General features: G+C 41.3%; 1 protein-coding gene across 3 annotated transcripts in view; it reads left to right on the forward strand.

Moving 5' to 3' along the window:
- The window catches only part of NID2 (nidogen 2), a 93,253-nt gene that overhangs the window by 20,875 nt on the left and 47,835 nt on the right, over positions 1–24,543 (forward strand). For all 3 annotated transcript variants that reach the window (XM_068545456.1, XM_068545452.1, XM_068545445.1), the window contains exons 5-8: positions 6,219–6,368; positions 6,797–7,042; positions 8,565–8,765; positions 10,110–10,340. In XM_068545456.1, the coding sequence (XP_068401557.1) occupies positions 6,219–6,368; positions 6,797–7,042; positions 8,565–8,765; positions 10,110–10,340 (828 nt within the window). The remainder of the gene's footprint in view (positions 1–6,218; positions 6,369–6,796; positions 7,043–8,564; positions 8,766–10,109; positions 10,341–24,543) is intronic.

Raw genomic sequence — 24,543 nt, forward strand, 5'->3', positions numbered from 1 at the left:
ACAAGAGGCCCCCCATACCTGTGAAGACACCTGCACGGGAGAACCTGCTAGTCTCACGATGGTGGATGTAACCCTCCCCCCACGGAAAAACAGGGTCCTAATAACTGTTTGCCCAACGAGCTTCACGATGTACCACACACATACCCCCAAAACAGACGAAAACTGGAGGGAAAAGCATACCACTGTTTTTCATTATAAAGTTGGATGTGGTTTTTCTTCTTCATCTATCATTCTGTGAGGTGGGAAACCTAAGAAAAATCTGTCCTGCAGTGAAAATGTAGGTCCTTTTTCTTGAGGTAGCCGGAAGTTAAAAGTAAAAGACAGCTCGGCTGCCAGGGGCAGCCCTGCGCAGGAAGCCCACCGTCCCCGTTTGCATGATGAGCCCGGTCTGCTCCGTGGAGCCTGCTGGCCTTCCACGTGGCCGGGCCAGGGTGGAAGACAAGCGCTTAAGTGTTTCTGGAGAAATGAAGACTGAAGGATGGGTCAGAATAAGTGCAGAGGAGGAGTTTTCCATTTGTGTGAAAAACTCCCAATTAGGACAAGTCTCAAGTACCCTGGCAGCACTTTTGCTTCTTTTCCCTTACATAGCCCCCCTAACCCTACCCCAGTTTTCTTTCTGTTAAGGATAGGAGAAGAGTGAAAAGCATTAACTGGAAAAAAGAAATGAGATTTTAAAAATCCTCACGTGAAGTTTCCTTTAGCAACGGTCTAACCTCAGTTAACAAAGCTGCTGCAAACTGAGCTCATTCAAACCTGGCTGGCCTCTGCCCTCCTGCTGGGCCCAAGCTGCCAGCAGACTTGTCCCTATCGTTTCTGACTCTCTGTGACAGGAGCTGCCAGGCAGAGCGTGGGTCCCCGGAGGGTCTGGAAGACAGCCTGCCCCAGTGGGTAAAATTCAGGAGAGAGGAATCTGTGGAATGAAAACTATATTTCTCAAAGTTCGGCTCTAGTCCACTTGTGGCTCTTTCTCCCGTGGCCCTGGTTTAAAATGCTGATTCCACACCCTTCCTCCACCTTCTGACCCAGAATCTGCCTTTTTATTTATTTTTTTAATATTTATTTATTTAGGCTGCGCCAGGTCTTAGCTGGGGCACACGGGATCTTCAGTTGTGATATGCAGGATCTTTTTTTCAGTTGCGGCATGTAAACTCTTAGCTGCGGCACACGTGCGGGATCTAGTTCCCTGAGTGGGGATCGAGCCCAAGCTCCCTGCATTGGGAGGGTGGAGTCTTACCCACTGGGCCACCAGGGAAGTCCCCAGAATCTGCCTTTTTAAACCAGGTCTCCTGGTGATTCTGAAGCCCATCACACTTGAGTACTGCTGGTATAATGGAAGGAGCGTGGAATTTAGAGCCAGAAGATCATATAATCTTTGTGGGCCTCAGTGGTGTCATCTGTAAAGAGGGGATACCACCTCCTCACCAGAATAGGAAGAAGTGTGTGAAAACACGTTCAAAACTGTGAGGTACAGAGGCATAGAAACGACCACAGAAAAAGAAAAAGTGTCACTTTGTTTTTGCATCTGCTCACTGCACATCTCATCCAGCTGGGATTTCGACACTGATTCCCCACCTTCACGGAATTCAGCATTTTTGAATCTACCTGCAGTTCCCATAGAAATTTGAGAAGTCACATTGGCCAGAAGTCTGGCTTTTCTTCCCTGGATAGAGAGCTGCTTGTGGGGTCACATTTCTAGGTCCTGTTCTCCCCCTTCATCAGGGAAGGGAAATGGCTCCTGGGCTCCCGGTTCCCTCCACTAAGGATCTTCACGTGCCCTGCTTGGGGGTTTGGCCTAAGTGGGCCATAAGCACAGCGTTCCACTTCTCAGCCAGGCCAGGAATGAATGCTAGAGCATTCCCTGAAATCCCAGCCACCGCAGGAGCTAATTGGTCAGATGAAATTCATTCACTACATTAATCAGCATTCTCTGGCTCAGAAATGGAAAGTTTGCAAATATCCTGAACATTGTAATCACTGGACGTAATAGTCACCCCAGGAGTGGCTAAGGTACAGACTCGTGGGATCTGCCCATCGAGAGTCTGAACTGATAGGTCTAAGGTGTGCCCTAGGAATTTGCATTTTTAATTGGCATCCCAGGTGATTCTGATGCAGTGGTTCCCAGAATCCATAGGGAGGAACGCAGCTGTCCCTCTGAATGGTTGAGTAGTGCCGTGCTGAGGGTATAAGTCCCTGTCAGAGCCGGGGTGGGACTTCCCAGATGCCTCAGAGGTGTTGGGAGAACTGATCTGCCACAAGCCTGCTCCAGTAAATGGCAGCTCCAGCCTTCCAGTTCCCACGCCAGGAAATGAACATCCCTGTGGACCCCTCTCTTTCTCCTCTTGTCCTCCCCACCATCCTCTCCTTCCCTCTCTCTACCCTCCCCCGACTCCTCCTTTTCTCTCCCTCCATCCAATTCATCAGCAAACCCTGGCAGCTCCACCTTCAAAGTACTCCAGATTCGGTCCCTTCTCATCCTCTCCACCAGGACCTCCTACTATCAAGGCACCGGCTCATTCCTGAGGTTCCTGTAAGTTAGACCGTGTCACTCTTCTCCCCAGCAGCGTCCCCCCCCTCACTCAGACTAAAGCCCAAATCCTTCCCTTGACCTGTGAGGCCCCACGGGTGAGAACTGGCCAGGATTACCTCTCCCGCCTTCTCCTGTCTCCCTGCCCCATTCCTCCCACGCGCCCCGGTAGCCTGACGGGAGCTCCTGCCCCCACTCACCCTCTCCTCCTCCGGGCCTCTGCCCAAAGCTCATCCTCTCCCCAGGCCCTCCGTGGCTGTGTCATTTAAAAGAAGCAAAGCCACCTTCCGTCTCCAGCCCTCTTGTTCCTCCCCGATTTAAGCTTCTGCACGGTTCTTGACACCATCCGCCGTACTGAATAATTGACCTGTCTGTTGACTGCTGCCTAAAGGGGGGAATGTAAGCTCCAGGACAGGAATTTTTGTCTCTTTTGTTCCCAGCTGTATCCCTAATTCCTAGTCCAGTGCCGGGCCCATAGGGAGTGCTCGATAAGTATTTGTCTGAATTACTGAAAGAATGAAAGAAAATTGCAACAGGCGTTTACCTTTCATCTAAGCTGACATTGTCAGTGTTACACGTGCACGTCTGCATGTGAAGGCAGGCACGGAAAAGGGATCCCGGTGTTCCTCTGACTAGGAGCGCAGCCATCTTTCCCCCGTGTGACTGGCGTGGGCTGGAAGGCTGAGCTTGTGTTCTTGGCTCAGTGAGTCCCATCCTGGGCATGCAGCTTTCCACACACACACACACACACACACACACACACAGTTGAAAAAGATCCCCAAGCCAGCTTACCAATAGTTAATTTAACCCATCATAATTATAGTTTCAGTCTCGTAATAGCCTTTCATGGGGCCCTGTTATTTTTTGTTAGAAACTTGCGGTCTGCGTGTCCATGAACTTATAAACTTTGTCACAGTTGCATTTGTAAGTTGCTGGCTGCACTGCTGAGCCTCTCCTTTTACCCATAGAAAAGCTATGCCTCCTCCTAGTGTTTTAGTTCAATTAACCCAACTCAGCACACCTGTGGTCCTCCTCCAGCTCATCTCTCCCTGTTTCATGATCCTCTCTTAGAAGAGGGATCGGGCGGAAGAACAAGTCTTCACAAAACAACAAATAGAGGGAATATAATACAGACCCATCATTTCTTTAATCTGAGGGCAGAACAGTGTTAGTGTGGTTTTATTTTTACCTGAATTTCCTGAAAATGACTACCTTTTAGTCCTGCGTCAGATTGCCTTTTTTACCTTGGTGCTCAGAAGTACGCTAAGAAATAACGTGGTTTCTGGCAATGAGGTGTGAGAAGGGGTGTCATCCTGATTTTGGAGAGGAGGAAACAGACACGGTGCATTTCTGTGGTTCCTGCAGAGCCACCTGAGTCAGGCTGCTGCTGAACGTCAGAGCTTGGGACCCTCTGCTGCCCTTGCTTCCCTTGTGTTCTGGAGGGAGAGTCCTGATGGCAGCCGACGCCATGAACACACAACTATGCCAGTCCCTCCAGGGGCCGCTTCTTAATACTTGTGACTTTTCAGAGCTGGAGAAACCCAAGATTTTGACAAGTTACATTCATTTATTTTTACTCATACTGGAATTTTTCCCCCTTATTAAACCGATGGTATAGATAATGATACATTGTTTTCTCACAGCAACCTCTTTTTATTATCCATTCTGTTTTTCTGCCTTGAGTTTTGTGTCACTTTCCTGTTTTAAAAAGTGTTCATGGTGATGCCTAATTTTCTATTTTTGTCAAACTGGAATTTCTCAGCCGTGTAGGCCTGGTACCAAATCTTGAGTCACCGACTTCACTCTCACTCTGTTCCCAGTCAGATATTCCACTTGAGTCAAGATCGTCCGTCCTGCCAACCCCCAGCTCACTTCTTTCTCAAGAATCTGTAAGCAGCAGTCAAATACTGTCCAGAAGTTAACGCTACTGCTGCTACTCAGTTCTCCTACCTGTGCTTTTCTGTCATCTGTGACAGCCATCTGGACAATCTCTGCTATCTTCTCCCATTAAGCCTGATTTATAAAGTAGGACTCAAACCTGACTGTCCAAAGCCTGTGTTGATTAACCCCAGTCACCTGAGCAGATCCTTTGCCTGGCTCTCATGATCGATGTCCTTGGGCTCTGCCGGAGGGTGGTTGAGTGCAGCTGTTAAGAATCTGGAGCCAGACTTCCTAGGTTCAGATCCCAACTCCACCACCTACTGCCTGTGTGACTTCAGGAGAGTCACCTTAATCTGTGCCCAGATTGTTTACCTGCAAAACAGATTTAAAAAGTCCCTGCTCTTGTGCAAATTAAAAGAGTTAATAAAGTTCATAGAATAGTACCTGGCATATATTAGGCACTATTTCAATGTTCACTTTGTTATATTCTCACTTGCTGATACAAGTCTACGCTGGCTCCATTGTTACTTCTATGGTGCTACATTCCCACCCTGCCCCAACGTTGGTTTGTTTTCTGTTCTTCCTGGAATAGTGGGTAAGTACTGATCTTTCCATTTCTTCTTCCCCTTCCCATTTCCTCCTTTTCAGACCTAGATGTGGAACACAACTGCCACCCAGTTTTTCCCAGGAGCAGGTTATCTGTCTTCCTCGGGAGCCGGCACCTCACAATAGCACTGGAGTCTAGCACTAGAGTTCTGTGCCATCTTCGCTCAGTCAGCTCCTGGAGTCTCCACCCAACTCCTGCTCCGGGGGGTGCAGAGGCAGAGGTGTGCACAGCCACTTTGCCTCCTGGCGGCCGTGCTTGGGATTGGGATCATCCCCTGTGTCCCGGACAAAGCTTTCGCTTATCTGTCAGCAAGCCCCAGCCACACCCCAATTCCTTGGCCATTCCCTTTAGGGACAATAGCATCTGCTCCAGTTCCTTTGTTTCTTGGTAGCACAAGTGATTCTCTTTTTTTAATGGGCTAAATAAGTGGGAGCTGGAAGGAACAGCTACTGGAGCACTGAGGTTACCCAGGTCCACATGGCTTCCTAGAGAATGGTGACTATGGCCAGGCTCTCCGCTGCTGCCCTGACATCCAGCTCGGGCCACACCCACCACGAGAAACCCTGCAAAGGCACAGAGCCTGTCACAGCCAAGCTCCCTGTTTCCTCCCCCTCCATCTCCACCTGCCTCCCATACACTTTCTTTAGGGTGTGTGTGTGTATGTGTGTTCTTTCTTTAATGCCCTTCTTCTCTTTCAGGAAAAAAAATTTTTTCCTGGGAAGTAAGACAAGCTATAGGTTATTCTCTTCAAGTTCAGGGTTACCAAAAATAAAAGAACGGTTAGACAGAAGACCGTGTTCGTTAGTTTCTCTCTTTGGTCTTCCTCTCGGGAGCTCATTAATATTAGTTTGAACCGTATAAAAGTGCTGACCTTTGGCCATTTTTGACCCAGAAGATGGCAGTTCCACCTAACACGTACTTCCTGGTTGGCTTTCCTGTCACTGCACCGAGGGGTGCAGTCCCATCCTCGCTCACCAGCTCTGCAGAGAGACCAGATGGGAGCAGTCAGCAGTACTTGCCAGCAGACAAAGCAAGTTAATTCCCCCGAGTTGAATGTTATTTCCGTCTCTTAATCATCAAAACCCCATTTGTTTATTACAATCTAAATGGATTTTATGGAGCAGATGCTGTGTCCGTGATGAACCTTGGCAACCGTGATGCTGGAATCCCTTAGTCCTCTACATGCAAGTTTGTTTTACTTTCCAGTCTTCACGTACAACGCTGCCAACAAGGAGACCTGCGAACACAACCACGAGCGCTGCTCCCGGCACGCCTTCTGCACTGACTACGCCACGGGCTTCTGCTGCCACTGTCGGTCCAGGTTTTACGGGAACGGGAAGCACTGTCTGCCTGAAGGTGAGGGGTGCTGGCTTGATTGGGGCGGGGGCTGCTCTGGGTCTGTTTCTGTCCCTTGCTGTTTCCAGCTGCCAGTGTGAGCTCTGTTTATGGACCTTGTGTCTCTGCTGCTGGAATCAAAGCCCGAGCAACTTGCAGGTGCTCCGTAAACATTTGAGGAATGAACACGCTTGGGCTGATTTCCCAACTTGATTAAACAGAAATGTTTCCTCCCTTTTGGCTAGCTCCTTAGGGTCCAAGTGGACAGGAGAGAGGGAGGATGGGAGAAGAGAGATCAAAGGCAGGTCTGTTTCATACCTAGATGGGTAGCGGGTGGGTTAGGGAGTCGTGAAAAGGGCTGAAGGTGGAGTGTGGGGAGCTGTCAGTGGGATAGTTTTATCTGTGCGTGTGGACGACGTTCAAGGCTGACGGGGTTTGCTGTCTCTCAGGGACACCTCATCGAGTCAATGGGAAGGTGAGTGGGCACCTCCGCGTGGGCCACACGCCTGTGCACTTCACCGACGCGGACCTGCACGCTTATGTGGTGGGTGACGACGGCAGAGCCTACCTGGCCATCGGCCACATCCCGCAGCCCGCCGCCCAGGCCCTTCTCCCGCTCACGCCGATCGGAGGCCTGTTTGGCTGGCTCTTTGCTTTAGAAAGACCAGGCTGGGAGAACGGCTTCAGCCTCACAGGTGAGGAGGGCCGCAGGTCACCATGGCTTTGGCGGCCTGGAGCCTTGGGTTTTCATTCAGTAGTCAGTTGTCCAAAGTTTCAGAGCCACACAGGTGTAGTTTTTCTGCCCCGAGGTAGTTGGGGATGGTTTGGCCTTGCAGGACTGATTTTTTTTAAATTATTTCTGGCTGTGTTGGGTCTTCGTTTCTGTGCGAGGGCTTTCTCCCATTGCGGCAAGCGGGGCCACTCTTCATCGCAGTGCGCGGGCCTCTCACTATCGCGGCCTCTCTTGCTGCGGAGCACAGGCTCCAGACGCGCAGGCTCAGTAGTTGTGGCTCACGGGCCTAGTTGCTCCGCGGCATGTGGGATCTTCCCAGACCAGGGCTCAAGCCCGTGTCCCCTGCATTAGCAGGCAGATTCTCAACCACTGCGCCACCAGGGAAGCCCCAGGACTGTTTTTAAAAGACAGTGATTTCTTCTAAAGGTTCTCCAGGTTGTTCTGAGAAATAGGATGATCCCATTTAGAGCATTCATGCCCTCTTACCCCAGTTTGTTGAAGCTTCCGTGTAATTCAGGTGTCACTCACAGATCTGCCAAAGAGGGATGCAGGTGGTAGTTCCAGGGCACCTGGAGATGATTTTACTTCATGGGGGAGGGGTGCCTTTCCTCTTTGTCCCCTGATGACTCTGATCTATAATAGTATAGACAGTGCTTCTCAGACTTTAACCCACCTGCACGTCACCTGGGGCCTCGGGAAAGTGCAGGCTCTGATTCAGTAGGCCGGGGGTGGCGGGCCTGGGGTGTCTGTGATCCTGTTTTCCTAGCAAGCTTCCAGGAGATGATAATGCTGGTCTAAGGACCACCCTTTGATAGCAAGGGTGTAGAGAATACTTTCTGGCTTCTCACCTCACTACCCCTTGTTTCCTAGTGGATTTATCTTTATTGCACATAAAGTGTGAGAGAAAAGTTCTTGGCCCACCTCCAGCTGTAGAGCTCAATAGGCATTTGTAGGATCTTGCTCTTAATCAAGTTTTGATAAAACCTTGAGTCAAAAGTAGCTAAATAAAATACAGTATACCTAGTTACATTTGAATTTCAGATAAACAATTAATAATTGAATAATTTAGTATAAGTATGCCCCAAATATTGTATGGGACATACTTATACTAAAAATATTTTTTATTCATCGGATATTCAAATGTAAATGGGTGTCCTGGGGATTTTTGATTGTTTTTGTTAAGTCTGACAGCCATAGAAAGAGAAAGGTCGAGGATGTTCCTAGGGGTTTATTTTTCACAGAAAACAAGTTCCTACAAAGAGAAGCAGTGTGAGATGGGATAGAATGGAACCATGCTCTTTAACAGAAAATTCGGGGAACTGGTGAGATCAACAGCTGATAGTACTTAACCTTGGTTATCAGATCTCCTTAGGCACCATCCCCAACAGTAGCAGAAATTGGGAAGTGGAAGTATGCACTGGTGATTATTGCTGGAAGATACAAGGCCTTCTTTCATCCCTGTGCTGGATGTTTTTCCTCTCCAGGTGCTACCTTTATCCATGACATGGAAGTTACTTTCTACCCAGGAGAGGAAAGGGTTCGAATCACTCAAACTGCTGAGGGGCTGGACCCAGAGAACTATCTGAGCATTCAAACCAACATTCAAGGCCAGGTGCCTTACATCCCAGCAAACTTCACAGCCCACATTGCTCCCTACAAGGAGCTCTACCACTACTCGGACTCAGGTACGTGCAACCAGTTCTCACTCCGTAAAATGGGGATGGTGCGTATCTCACGAGATAGTTGTGAGGATTATGTGAGTGACTACGTGGAATGTCCTTATAGAACAGTGTGTGGCACATGAAATGAGCTCAGTGTTTTTTATTATTCTTGTTATTTTATTAGTGTGAGAAAAGTGCTGGCTGTTGTACACAAGAATATCAACATCCCTACCCAATATTTGCAGATAATAATAACATAATAACAACCTTGTTTATGGGGTGGGGAGGGATGGTATAATTTTGTACAGTTTTTAACCATCCTGATCTCTGGGCTGTGGAAAAATATTGATTATTGGAATTTATACTTGTTCTGTAACCTTGTTTCAGCCTGCTTTGAAATCAGAGATGCCGCACAGTGTTGTAAAACTACCACTAGATTTGGAGTCAGAAGACAGGAATTCTTATCATGGATGTGTTTAAAATATGTGGGGAATAAGATCACTTACTGTCTGAGAGCTTATTTTCTCATCTTTAGAATGAGAATAATCACCCCTTTTCTGTCTCTCTTACTTGGTTGATATGTGTGAGGTGTGGTGTGTTCTGTAAGACACCCCCTGATTTTGAGACGCTGCCCCAATCTCGGTTGCTGTCCTGCAGCACAGGGGTTTGTTCTGAGTTGTGCCTTTGCTTCTCGTGCGGTGTGAGAGCTGGAAGCCAGGCAAGAGGCACAGGGAAGAGAATGGGCAGCAGAGATCTGGCCTGGGCACAGGGTAGCTGATGGCTAGAAAACTGCCTGGCCTCCCAATCTGCACTCAGATGGAGATAAAAGACCCCCGCCCCTTTCCCCAGAAGCCTCCAGACTTAAGTGCAAGGTGTTGGAAGTCTTGTTTTCTGTGCACTGGTGGATGGATTGGTTGAAAACTTGGGGGAGCAGGGTAGAGTCAGGCCAACTTAAGTTCCAGTTCCGGCTCTGCATACCAGCTTTGCTTCTTAGACTACTTAATTAACTCTTTAACCTCTGTGAGACTCTCCAAACAAGATGGCAGGGCCCACCTCACTGGCTGTTGTGAGGAATAAATGAGGCACTTCTTATAGAGTGCTGGGCATTGGCTGGCATATAGTAAAGTTTATTCTTTGCGAATATTGACAGCAGTGATTATACCTCCTCCCTCTCAGTGCTTTGGTTTTACATCTACATGGGTTCTTGGGATTGCCTTGCAGGTTTCCCCATATAAACTCCAACTTCCCAAGGGGACATGCTCCAGCAACTACATTAAAAACTGTGTAGAGAAACTCACCTCACATAAAAAAACCTCTATATTTAATATTTGTAAATTTCCTCGTTTGACTGAATAATGTCTATTGCAGCTGTGACCTCCACAAGTTCCAGAGCCTACTCTCTCACGTTGGGTGCCATCAACCAAACACGGTCCTACCGCATCCACCAGAACATCACTTACCAGGCATGCAGGCATGCCCCCAGACACTGGGCCACCCCCACCACCCAGCAGCTGAATGTGGACCGGGTCTTTGCCTTGTACACGGATGAAGAAAAAGTGCTCAGATTCGCTGTGACCAATCAAATTGGCCCTGTTGAAGGTATGGTTTCCCTTTTTTGTTATTGCTGGGCAAAAATTACATCCAACCTTTTTTCTTTCATGCCTTTTGAGTGGCCTCAGAATGATTCACATAGGTTACTAAGGGTAACTGAGTGCCAGGCTCTGTTAGGTGCTGGGTGTAAGGATGAATAAAGCAGGGTCCTTTCCTTGAGGGGTAGAAATGGAACTTTTAGAATAGTGTTCCTGCCAAGATCAGGAATAGAGCATATACATGAGGCTGGTTTGCTGCAACACCCAATTTTGTGTGCCGTCTGTGTTGGTGATACACCTGTGAACAGCGTGTGGCCAAGTTAGGAGGGAGATTGATGCTGACAAATATTTGTTATGATTGTGATAAGTGCAGGGTGCTGTGAGCCTAGTTGCAAGGTTCAGGAATGATGTCCCCAACGAAGTGAAATTTTAGCTAAAACTTAAAAGATGAGAAGGATTTCACCAAATCAAGGTGGGACAAAGAGCCAGTGCCTAAAAGAACAAAATGAAATAGAACTTGCATGTATGAAAAAAACCAAATTAGCATCATACTTAATGAGGAAAGACTGGTTGCTTTCCCTCTAAGATCAGAAAGAAGATGCCTGCTCTTGATACTTCACTTCATCACTGTACTAGAAGTTCTAGCCAGGGCAGTTAGGCAAGAAAATGGAAAAAAAAAAAAAAAAAAAAAAAAAAAAAAGCCATCTAGATTGGAAAGGAAGAAGTAAAATTATCTCTATTCTCCTCTGACATGATCTTATTGGTAGAAAAACTAAGGAATTCATTAATAAAAAAAACTATTTGAACTAATAAGTTCAGTAAGGTTGCAGGATATAAGATCGGTATACAAAAATTAATTTTATTTCTATAAAGTAGCAATGAGTAAACTGAAAAGGAAATTAAAACGATTCCATTTCCAAAAGAATAAAATATTTAGGAATAAATTTTTAGGAAGAAGTGCAATGCTTTTACATTGACATCTATAAATGTTTCTGAAAACAAAGATGGCTTAAATAAATGGAAAAACATTCTAAGTTCACGGATCAGAAGACATATTGTGTTTTTTAAATTAATTATTTTTTAATTGAAGTATAGTTGATTTACAATACTGTGTTAATTTCTGCTGTACAGCAAAGTGACTCAGTTATACACATATATATATTCTTCTTTTATTCTTTTCCATTATGGTTTATCCCAGGAGATTCAATATAGTTCCCTGTGCTATACAGTAGGACCTTGTTTATCCATTCTAAATGTAATAGTTTGCATCTACTAACCCCAAACTCCCAGTCCATCCCTTCCCCTCCCCACCATCCCCCTTGGCAACCACAAGCGGAAGACATAATATTGTTAAGATGGCAGTGCTTTCTAAATTGATGTATAGATTCAACACAATCCTATCAGCTAGCTTTTTTGCAGAAACTGAAAAGTTGATCCTAAAATTCATATAAAAATTTAAAGAACCTAGAATAGCCAAAACAATCTTGAAAAGGAACAGAGTTGGAGGAATCATACCTCCTGATTTCAAAACTTAAGAGTAATCAATACAGTGCAGTCCTCTAATAAGGACAGATATACAGATCAATGGGAATAGAAGTTAGAATCCAGAAATAAGCACTCACATTTACAGTCAATTGATTTTTGACAAGGATGCCAAAACAACTCAATAAGGAGAAAGAGTACTCTTTTTAACAAATGGTTCTGGGATAACTCTGGATATCCACATGCAAAAGGATGAAGATGGTCACAGCAATAAGACAAGAGAAAGAAGAGACATCCAGATTGGAAGGGAAGAAGTAAAACTGTCACTGTTTACAGATGACATGACACTATATAGAGAAAACCCTAAAGTCTCCATCAAAAAACTATTATGACTAATAAATGAATTCAGTATAGTTGCAAGATACAAGATTAATGTGCGCAAGTCTGTTGCTTTTCTATACACTAATAATGAACTATCAGAAAGAGAAAGCAAGAAAACAATCCCATTTAGAATCACATCAAAAAGCATAAAACACTTAGGAATAAACTTAGCCAAGGAGGTGAAAGACCCATACTCTGAAAAGTATAAGACATTTATGAAGAAAATTGAATATGATACAAAGAAATGGAAAGATATGCATGTTCATGGACTGGAAGAATTAATATTGTTAAAATGTCCATACTAGTGAAAACAAACTACAAATTTAATGCAATCCCTATCAAAATGCCCAGGACATTTTTTTTTCACAAGAATGAAAGCAGATAATCTGAATTAGAACAAATAATCTGAAAATTTATATGGAACCACAGAAGACCCCAAATAGCCACAGCAATCTTGAGAAAAAAGAAAGCTGGAAGTATCATGCCCCTGGACTTCAGACTATACTACAAAACTACAGTAATCAAAACAGTATGGTACTGTTATAAAAACATACCCATAAATCAATGGAACAGAACAGAGATCCCAGAAATAAACCCACACATTTATAAACAGCTCATAAAACTCAATGCCAAAAACTAAATAACCCAATTAAAAATTGGGCAGAAGACCTGAATAGACATTTTTCCAAAATAGGCATACAGATGGCCAACAGGCACATGAAAAGATGCTCAATATATCCAACATATATAAATAGCTCATACAATTCAACATTAAAAAAACCCCAAACAACTCATTGAAAAATGGGCAGAAGAACTGAATAGAAATTTTTCCAAAGAGGAAATGCAGATGGCCAATAGGTACATGAAAAGATGCTCAACATCGCTAATCATCAGGGAAATGCAAATCAAAACCACAATGAGATAGCCATTCTGACAGATGTGAGGTGCTATCATCAAAAAGAACACAAATAAATGTGTTGGCAAGGATGTGGAGAAAATGGAACCCTTGTACACTGTTGGTGGGAATGTAAATCTGTGCAGCCACTGTGGAAAACAGTTTGGAGATTCCTCAAAAAACTAAAAACAGAACTACCATATGATCCAGCAATTCCATTCCTGGGTATGTATCTGAAGAAAATGAAAAAAAATTCGAGAAGATACATGTGCCCCAACGTTAATAGCACAATTATTTACAATGGCCAAGACATGGAAGGAACCCAAGTGCCAATCAACAGATGAATGGATAAAGAACACTTGGTACACACACACACACACACACACACACACACACACACACACACACACACACACACACACACACACATGCACACACTGGAATACTATTTGGCCATGAAAAAGAGTGAAATTTTGCCATTTGCAACAACACGATGGACTTGGAGTGTTTTATGCTTAGTAAGATAAGTCAGACAGGGAAAGACAAATACTGTATGCTGTAACTTATATGTGGAATCCAAAAAACAAACGTGAATGAAGTGAATATAACAAAACAGAAATAGACAGATATGGAGAACAAACTAGTGGTTACCAGTGGGGAGAGGGACAGAGGGAGGGACGAGGTAGGGGTAGGGGATTAAGAGCTACAAACTACTATGTATAAAATAAATAACCTACAAAGATATACTGTACAGCACAGGGAATATAGCTAATAGTTTATAATAACTTTAAATGGAGTATGATTTATAAAAATATTGAATCACTATGTTATACAGCTGAAACTAATAGTGTAAATCAACTATACTTCAATTAAAAAATGAAATTGCGTATGCAAACGTTGCATATGCAAACCTGAAAGCGTTTTGCCTAATTGTAAAGCATTATAAAATAGTGAAGTATTGTTAAATCTATTTCTAGACAAACAAGAATTGTAGTAAAATTGAATAATACTCATTAGAAAAAGAATGAAGATGGACCTCTACTTCACACCATATACAAAAATTAACTGAAAATGGGTCAAAAGCCTTAATGTACTTAAATTAAAATTTTAGAAAAATCTTAGGGGTGAACTTTTGTGACCCTGAATTTGGCAATGGCTTCTTCAATATTATGCTAAAAGTACAAGCAACAAAAGAAAAAAATAGATAAATGGAGTGTCATCAAAATTAAAAACTTTTGGGAATTCCCTGGTGGTCCAGTGGTTAGGATTCAGTGCTGCCATGGCCCGGGTTCAATCCCTGGTTGGAGAACTAAGATCCTGCAAGCCAAACAGCATGGCCAAAAATAAATTTTAAAAAATAAATAAACTTTTGTGCTTCAGAGGGCATTATCAACAAAGTGAAATACAACCTACAGAATGAGAAAATATTTGCAAATCATATATTTAATAAGAGACTTGTATCTAGAATATATGAAGAACTTTTACAACTCAATGAGACAAATAATCTAATTAAAAGATAGGCAAAAAATTTAGATAGGTATTTCTCCAAAGACATCATCCAATGAGCCCATGAAAAAATGCTCAACATCATTAATCATCAGGAAAATGCAAAAATCAGAACCATAATGAGATACTACTTTATATGCATGTGGATGGCTATAGTCAAAAAATGAATAATAGCACATGTTGGTGGGCATGTGGAGAAACTGAAGCCCTCACATGTTGCTGGTATGCGTGTAAAATGGTGTAACTGTGGAAAACAGCAGTTTCTCAAAAAAGTTAAACACAAAGTTACTATTTGACTGAGTAACTCTACTCCTAGTTATATACCAAGAGAAAGAAAGAAAAGCTTATGAAAACTTCATAATAGCCAAAAGGTGGAAACAACCCAAATGCCCATCAATTGATGAATAGATTTTTATAATGTTATAACTCTCCAATTATAATAGATAGTATGGATAAGGATAGTATTAAATTTAGGTTAATGGATGGTGAAATTTGGTATAATACTAATAAGGGTACAAGTTTTTTGTCATGTTAATAAGATTAAGCGTGCTATTAATGAAATACCTTATGTAACTTCAGGCACTCAGAAGTGGAATGGAGATAGTCCTAGTTTTATGGTTAGGGCTATTGTTATTACTACTGATACTGTTGGATTAAAGATTTTTGTAATGGTTCATTGGCCGGAATATAATAGGTTAAGGATAAAAGCTATTATATGTAATATTGATGCGGTAGCTTGTGTTAGAAAATATTTAGTGGACGCTTCTATAGCTTGTGGGTTGAACTTTTTTATTATGATGGGGATAATGGCTAATATTTCTTTCGAATCCGATTCAGATAAGTAGTCAGTGAGAGCTGGTTATTACAGTTATGGGAATTGTTACAGTTATGAGAGAATTGTTGTTAGGATGATGATAAAGATGATGGAGTTTATTAGTACTGGAAGGATATAAACCAACATATTCGGGGTATGGGGCCAATAGCTCATTTAGCTGACCTTAGTATAGAATATAGTGTAATATGGTAGCACGAAGAATTTTGAATTCTTAAGGATAGGTTCAATTCCTGTGATTCTAGAAATAAGAAGGCTTAAACCTCTATTATTTACTCTATCAAAGTAACTCTTTTATCAGACATATTTCTTATGTTTGTGGAGGGATGCTTGATGTTATAATAGGTAGTGAGACGTGCCATATGCATAGGGCTAGTGTTAGTGGTAGGAAGTTTGTTCACAGTAGATGTATTAACTGAGCATATTGGAATCGAGAGTAGGATGCTCAAAATCATAGGAAAGAAACTGTTAATAATAGTGTTTTTATAATAAAGTTGGTTGTATGCAGTTCTAGTATGCAGGGGTTGTGGAATGCTCCTAGAAAGAGGATTGTTGTGAAAATATTTATTATAATGGCATATTCTAAGAAAAATATAATGAATGGGCCTGCTGCATATTCTACGTTGAAACCCGATATGAGTTCAGATTCTCCTTCTGTTGTTAGGTCAAAGGGGGCTCGGTTAGTTTCTGCTAGAGAGGAGATAAGTCACAGCTAGGGGTCATGATGGGAAGATTATTCATAAATGTTCTTGTGTTGTGATGAGGGTTGAGAAAGTAAAAGTTCCATTTATTTAAAGGGCTGATAGAAGAATAATTGCTAGTATTACTTCATATGAAATTGTTTGTGCTACTGCTCGTAAGGTGCAATTAATACATATTTTGAGTTGGAAGCCCATCCGGATCGTAAGATGGAATATACGGTGAGGCTTGACATAGCTATTATAAATAACACCCCTAGATTTAAATTAATGAGGGGATAAGGTATAGGTAGAGGAATTCATATGATTAGGGCTAGGGTTAGGGCTAGGATTGGTGCAATGATAAATATGGAAATGGAGGATGTAGCTGGTCTTAATGGTTCTTTAATGAATAATTTGTGTCAGCAGTAGGTTGTAATAGGCCATATGGTACAAAGACATTTGGTCCTTTACAAAGTTGCATATAACCTAGGATTTTTCTTTCAATGAATGTGAGGAATGCCATGGCTAGGAGAATGGGGATAACGAGTATTAAGGTGTTAATTATAAACGTTTTGTTAGGGAGAGGATTTGAACCTCCAGTTACAAAGGTTTAAGTTTTACGCAATTACTGGGCTCTGCCACCTTAACAAACCCTGTTCTTGGGTAATATTTTGTATGTATTAATTAAATTAAGATTATATCATTAACTGGTTTATCAGGTGCTTTTTTAAAGTGGGCCTTATTTCTCTTGTTCTTTTGAACTGAGAGAAATATATAATAGATAGGAACCGACCTGGATTACTCCGGTCTGAACTTAGATCACGTAGGACTTTAATCATTGAACAAATGAACCTTTAATAGAGGTTACACCATTGGGGTGTCCGGATCCAACATCGAGATCGTAAACCCTATTGTTGATATGAACTCTAGAAGAGGATTGAGCTGTTACCCCTAGGCTAACTTGTTCCATTGATAAATTTTTGGATCAAGAAATGATATGTTGGTGTTTTTTTTTTTATTTTAATTAATTAATTAATTAATTTAAGGCTGTGTTGGGTCTTCGCTTCTGTGTGAAGGCTTCCTCTAGTTGTGGCAAGTGGGGGCCACTCTTCATCGTGGTGCGCGGGCCTCTCACTATTCGCGGCCTCTTGTTGTGGAGCACAGGCTCCAGACGCGCAGGCTCAGTAATTGTGGCTCATGGGCCCAGTTGTTCCGTGGCATGTGGGATCCTCCCAGACCAGGGCTTGAACCCGTGTCCCCTGCATTGGCAGGCAGACTCTCAACCACTGCGCCACCAGGGAAGCCCCGAGAAATGATGATATGTTTTGACTAGTAAGTCTAGACTTCAATCACTCAGAGCCTTTTTTGTTCTCTGAGCTCACTCCAACCAAAATTGTCAACCCATGTAAAAATTTGTTATCCCTTAGTGGTTTAGTTAGTTTTTTGGGGGGTTAGTTAAAGCTGCATAGGGTCTTCTCATCTTATTTTATTATTCCCGCCTCTTCATGGGAAGGTCAATTTCACTGATTGAAAGTAAGAGACAGTAAAACCCTCATGAGGCCATTCATACAAGTCCTTATTTAGAGAACAAATGATTATGCTACCTTTGCAGGGCCAGGATACCATGGTCGTTTAACAGTTGTCACTGGGCTGGCAATGCCTCTACTGCTAGTTATGCAAGAAGTGATGTTTTTGGTAAACAGGCAGGGTTTATGTTTGCCGAGTTCCTTTTACTTTTTAAAATCTTTCCTTGAGTGCATGCCTGTGTTGGATTAACAGCTTACTTAATAAATAATTTAATGTTGTGTTGTGTTCATTTGCTGTTAATTATCAGTATAGTATTAGTTACTGATGTAAGCTTATGCAAGGAGAAATATTTCTTGTTACTCATATGAACATTATTGCCTCTATTGGTCAATAGACTAGTCCAGTATAAAGCTAGGAGTTGATTTGCTCATAATTGGTATTTAAGATAAAGTTATTGTTGAGCTTGAATGCTTTCTTAATTGGTGGCTGCTTTTAAGCCAACTATGGTGTTGTTTTTACTCTCTAGATAAGGTTGTATCCATTTCTAAAAAGCTGTACCTTTTTAGATTAACATTTAAAAATACATTAAATTTATAACTTTTTTGGTAATTTTTAATGTTGAACTAAGATTCTTTTCCTGTACAACCAGCTATCACCAGGCTCGTTAGGCTTGTCACCTCTACTTATAAATCTTCTTATAAATCTTCTTATAATCTACTTATTTTGCTACATAGATGAGTTTGTTCTAATAAACTGTTCATAAGTAACTCATCTGGTTTCAGGATGTTTAACTTAAGTTCTCTTTGTTAAATGTTTACTAGTTAAATCATTATGCAAAATGTACAAGGGGTTAACTGCTTTTTATTACTTTTAATGTTTCATCATTCCCTTACCGTATGTTCTCTGTAGTGCCAGAGGATATTTTAAATTTCTATCCCCTATACTTTAAATGTTGAGTAAATGTTTTATTTAATTTACTTATATTAGTAAAACTTGTGGGGGATTGGCTAGATTTAGTTCAAAGTGTTCATAAATTATGAAATCTCCTAGGGGTAAACTAGGTACTTTTTTGTAAGCTATGCTTTGATTTATCCAAGCACACTTTCCAGTGTGCTTACCTTGTTACGACTTGTCTCCTCTCATATAATTAGTGTTTAGTAATAGATTGTAGGAAGCTATTGTAATACTTGAGGAAGGTGATGGGCAGTGTGTGCTTACTTCATGGCCTTATTCAGTTAAGCACTCTATTCTTAATTTGCTACTAAATCCTCCTTTGGTTTTTAGTTTTCATAAAAACCTACGTGTAGTGAGAAATACATTCTTGAGATAGAAAATGTAGCCCGTTTCTTCCCACTCCATAGGTTACACCTTGACCTAATGTTTTTATATATAATTATGCTTACTTTTATTCCTTTTTAGGGCTTGCTGAAGACGGCATATAGACTGAATTAGCCAGGGTTGGTGAGGTTTATTGGGGTTTATCGATTATAGAACAGGCTCCTGTAGAGGGGTGTGAAGCACTGCCAAGCCTTTGAGTTTTTTTTTTGTTTGTTTTTTTTTTAAACATCTTTATTGAAGTATAATTGCCTTACAATAGTGTGTTAGCTTCTGCTTTATAACAAAGTGAATCAGTTATACATATACAATATGTTCCCATTTCTCTTCCCTCTTGCATCTCCCTCCCTCCGACCCTCCCCATCCCACCCCTCTAGGTGGTCACAAAGCACCGAGCTGATCTCCCTGTGCTATGCGGCTGCTTCCCACTAGCTATCTATTTTACATTTGGTAGTGTATATATGTCCATGACACTCTCTTACCCTGTCACATCTCACCCCACCCCCTCCCCATATCCTCAAGTCCATTCTCTAGTAGGTCTGTGTCTTTATTCCCGTCTTGCCACTAGGTTCTTCATGGCTTTTTTTTTTTTTTTTTTTTTCCTTAGATTCCGTATATATGTGTTAGCATACTGTATTTGTTTTTCTCTTTCTGACTTACTTCACTCTGTATGACAGACTCTAACTCCATCCACCTCATTACAAATACCTCCATTTCATTTCTTTTTATGGCTGAGTAATATTCCATTGTATATATGTGCCACATCTTCTTTATCCATTCATCTGTCGATGGACATTTAGGTTGCTTCCATGTCCTGGCTATTGTAAATAGAGCTGCAATGAACATTTTGGTACATGACTCTTTTTGACCTATGGTTTTCTCAGGGTATATGCCCAGTAGTGGGATTGCTGGGTCGTATGGTAGTTCTATTTGTAGTTTTTTCAGGAACCTCCATACTGTTCTCCATAGTGGCTGTATCAATTTACATTCCCACCAACAGTGCAAGAGTGTTCCCTTTCCTCCACACCCTCTCCAGCATTTATTGTTTCTAGATTTTTTGATGATGGCCATTCTGACCGGTGTGAGATGATATCTCATTGTAGTTTTGATTTGCATTTCTCTAATGATTAATGATGTTGAGCATTCTTTCATGTGTCTGTAGGCCATCTGTATATCTTCTTTGGAGAAATGTCTATTTAGGTCTTCTGCCCATTTTTGGATTGGGTTGTTGGTTTTTTTGTTATTGAGCTGCATGAGCTGCTTGTAAATCTTGGAGATTAATCCTTTGTCAGTTGCTTCATTTGCAAATATTTTCTCCCATTCTGATGGTTGTCTTTTGGTCTTGTTTATGGTTTCCTTTGCTGTGCAAAAGCTTTTAAGTTTCATTAGGTCCCATTTGTTTATTTGTGTTCTTATTTCCATTTCTCTGGGAGCTGGGTCAAAAAGAATCTTGCTGTGATGTATGTCATAGAGTGTTCTGCCTATGTTTTCTTCTAAGAGTTTGATAGTGTCTGCCCTTACACTTAGGTCTTTAATCCATTTTGAGTTTATTTTTGTGCATGGTGTAAGGGAGTGTTCTAATTTCATACTTTTACATGTACCTGTCCAATTTTCCCAGCACCACTTATTGAAGAGGCTGTCTTTTCTCCACTGTATATTCTTGCCTCCTTTATCAAAGATAAGGTGACCATATGTGTGTGGGTTTATCTCTGGGCTTTCTATCCTGTTCCATTGATCTATATTTCTGTTTTTGTGCCAGTACCAAACTGTCTTGATTACTGAAGCTTTGTAATATAGTCTGAAGTCAGGGAGCCTGATTCCCCCAGCTCCATTTTTCGTTCTCAAGATTGCTTTGGCTATTTGGGGTCTTTTGTGTTTCCATACAAACTGTGAAATTTTTTGTTCTAGTTCTGTGAAAAATGCCAGTGGTAGTTTGATAGGGATTGCATTGAATCTGTAGATTGCTTTGGGTAGTAGAGTCATTTTCACAATGTTGATTCTTCCAATCCAGGAACATGGTATATCTCTCCATCTATTTGTATCATCTTTAATTTCTTTCATCAGTGTCTTATAATTTTCTGCATACAGGTCTTTTGTCTCCCTAGGTAGGTTTATTCCTAGATATTTTATTCTTTTTGTTGCAATGGTAAATGGGAGTGTTTTCTTAATTTCACTTTCAGATTTTTCGTCATTAGTGTATAGAAATGCAAGAGATTTCTGTGCATTAATTTTGTATCCTGCTACTTTACCAAATTCATTGATTAGCTCTAGGAGTTTTCTGGTAGCATCTTTAGGATTCTCTATGTATAGTATCATGTCATCTGCAAATAGTGACAGCTTTACTTCTTCTTTTCCGATTTGGATTCCTTTTATTTCTTTGTCTTCTCTGATTGCTGTGGCTAACACTTCCAAAACTATGTTGAATAATAGTGGTGAGAGTGGGCAACCTTGTCTTGTTCCTGATCTTAGTGGAAATGGTTTCAGTTTTTCACCATTGAGGACGATGTTGGCTGTGGGTTTGTCATATATGGCCTTTATTATGTTGAGGAAAGTTCCCTCTATGCCTACTTTCTGCAGGGCTTTTATCATAAATGGGTGTTGAATTTTGTCGAAAGCTTTCTCTGCATCTATTGAGATGATCATATGGTTTTTCTCCTTCAATTTGTTAATATGGTGTATCACATTGATTGATTTGCGTATATTGAAGAATCCTTGCATTCTTGGGATAAACTCCACTTGATCATGGTGTATGATCCTTTTAATGTGCTGTTGGATTCTGTTTGCTAGTATTTTGTTGAGGATTTTTGCATCTATGTTCATCAGTGATATTGGCCTGTAGTTTTCTTTCTTTGTGACATCTTTGTCTGGTTTTGGTATCAGGGTGATGGTGGCCTCGTAGAATGAGTTTGGGAGTGTTTCTCCCTCTGCAATATTTTGGAAGAGTTTGAGAAGGATAGGTGTTAGCTCGTCTCTAAATGTTTGATAGAATTCACCTGTGAAGCCATCTGGTCCTGGGCTTTTGTTTGTTGGAAGGTTTTTAATCACAGTTTCAATTTCAGTGCTTGTGATTGGTCTGTTCATATTTTCTATTTCTTCCTGGTTCAGTCTCGGCAGTTTGTGCGTTTCTAAGAATCTGTCCATTTCTTCCAGGTTGTCCATTTTATTGGCATAGAGTTGCTTGTAGTAATCTCTCATGATCTTTTGTATTTCTGCAGTGTCAGTGGTTACTTCTCCTTTTTCATTTCTAATTCTATTGATCTGAGTCTTCTCCCTTTTTCTCTTGATGAGTCTGGCTAATGGTTTATCAATTTTGTTTATCTTCTCAAAGAACCAGCTTTTAGTTTCATTGATTTTTGCTGTTGTTTCCTTCATTTCTTTTTCATTTATTTCTGACCTGATCTTTATAATTTCTTTCCTTCTGCTGGCTTTGGGGTTTTTTTGTTCTTCTTTCTCTAATTGCTTCAGGTGCAAGGTTAGGTTGTTTATTCGAGATGTTTCCTGTTTCTTGAGGTAGGCTTGTATTGCTATAAACTTCCCTCTTAGCACTGCTTTTGCTGCGTCCCATAGGTTTTGGGTCGTCGTATCTCCATTGTCATTTGTTTCTAGGTATTTTTTGATTTCCCCTTTGATTTCTTCAGTAATCACTTCGTTATTAAGTAGTGTATTGTGTAGCCTCCATGTGTTTGTATTTTTTACAGATCTTTTCCTGTAATTGATATCTAGTCTCATAGCGTTGTGGTCGGAAAAGATACTTGATACGATTTCAATTTTCTTAAATTTACCAAGGCTTGATTTATGACCCAAAATATGATCTATCCTGGAGAATGTTCCATGAGCACTTGAGAAAAATGTGTATTCTGTTGTTTTTGGGTGGAATGTCCTATAAATATCAATTAAGTCCATCTTGTTTAATGTATCATTTAAAGCTTGTGTTTCCTTATTTATTTTCATTTTGGATGATCTGTCCATTGGTGAAAGTGGGGTGTTAAAGTCCCCTATTATGATTGTGTTGCTGTCGATTTCCCCTTTTATGGCTGTTAGTATTTGCCTTATGTATTGAGGTGCTCCTATGTTGGGTGCATAAATATTTACAATTGTTATAGCTTCCTCTTGGATCGATCCCTTGATCATTATATAGTGTCCTTCTTTGTCTCTTGTAATAGTCTTTATTTTAAAGTCTATTTTGTCTGATATGAGAATTGCTACTCCAGCTTTCTTTTGATTTCCATTTGCATGGAATATCTTTTTCCATCCCCTCACTTTCAGTCTGTATGTGTCTCTAGGTCTGAAGTGGGTCTCTTGTAGACAGCATATATATGGGTCTTGTTTTTGTATCCATTCAGCCAGCCTGTGTCTTTTGGTGGGAGCATTTAATCCATTTACATTCAAGGTAATTATCGATATGTATGTTCCTATTCCCATTTTCTTAAATGTTTTGGGTTTGTTATTGTAGGTGTTTTCCTTCCCTTGTGTTTCTTGCCTAGAGAAGTTCCTTTAGCATTTGTTGTAAAGCTGGTTTGGTGGTGCTGAACTCTCTCAGCTTTTGCTTGTCTGTAAAAGTTTTAATTTCTCCATCGAATCTGAATGAGATCCTTGCTGGGTAGAGTAATCTTGGTTGTAGGTTTTTCTCCTTCATCACTTTAAGTATATCCTGCCACTCCCTTCTGGCTTGCAGAGTTTCTGCTGAAAGATCAGATGTTAACCTTATGGGGATTCCCTTGTGTGTTATTTGTTTTTTTTCCCTTGCTGCCTTTAATATGTTTTCCTTGTATTTAATTTTTGACAGTTTGATTAATATGTGTCTTGGCGTGTTTCTCCTTGGGTTTATCCTGTATGGGACTCTCTGTGCTTCCAGGACTTGATTAACTATTTCCTTTCCCATAGTAGGGAAGTTTTCAACTATAATCTCTTCAAATATTTTCTCAGTCCCTTTCTTTTTCTCTTCTTCTTCTGGGACCCCTATAATTCGAATGTTGTTGCGTTTAATGTTGTCCCAGAGGTCTCTGAGACTGTCCTCAGTTCTTTTCATTCTTTTTTCTTTATCCTGCTCTGCAGTAGTTATTTCCACCATTTTATCTTCCAGGTCACTTATCCTTTCTTCTGCCTCAGTTATTCTGCTATTGATCCCATCTAGAGTATTTTTAATTTCATTTATTGTGTTTTTCATCATTGCTTGGTTCCTCTTTAGTTCTTCTACATCCTTGTTAAATGTTTCTTGCATTTTGTCTATTCTATTTCCAAGATTTTGGATCATCCTTACTATCATTATTCTGAATTCTTTTTCAGGTAGACTACCTATTTCCTCTTCATTTGTTAAATCTGGAGTGTTTTGACCCTGCTCCTTCATCTGCTGTGTGTTTTTCTGTCGTCTCATTTTGCTTATCTTACTGTGTTTGGGGTCTCCTTTTCACAGGCTGCAGGTTTGTAGTTCCCGTTGTTTTTGGTATCTGTCCCCAGTGGCTAAGGTTGGTTCAGTGGGTTGTGTAGGCTTCCTGGTGTAGGGAACTAGTGCCTGAGTTCTGGTGGATGAGGTTGGATCTTGTCTTTCTGGCGGGCACGTCCACGTCTGGTGGTG

Source organism: Eschrichtius robustus, chromosome 1, assembly GCF_028021215.1.
Source record: "Eschrichtius robustus isolate mEscRob2 chromosome 1, mEscRob2.pri, whole genome shotgun sequence".
NCBI lineage: Eukaryota > Metazoa > Chordata > Mammalia > Artiodactyla > Eschrichtiidae > Eschrichtius > Eschrichtius robustus.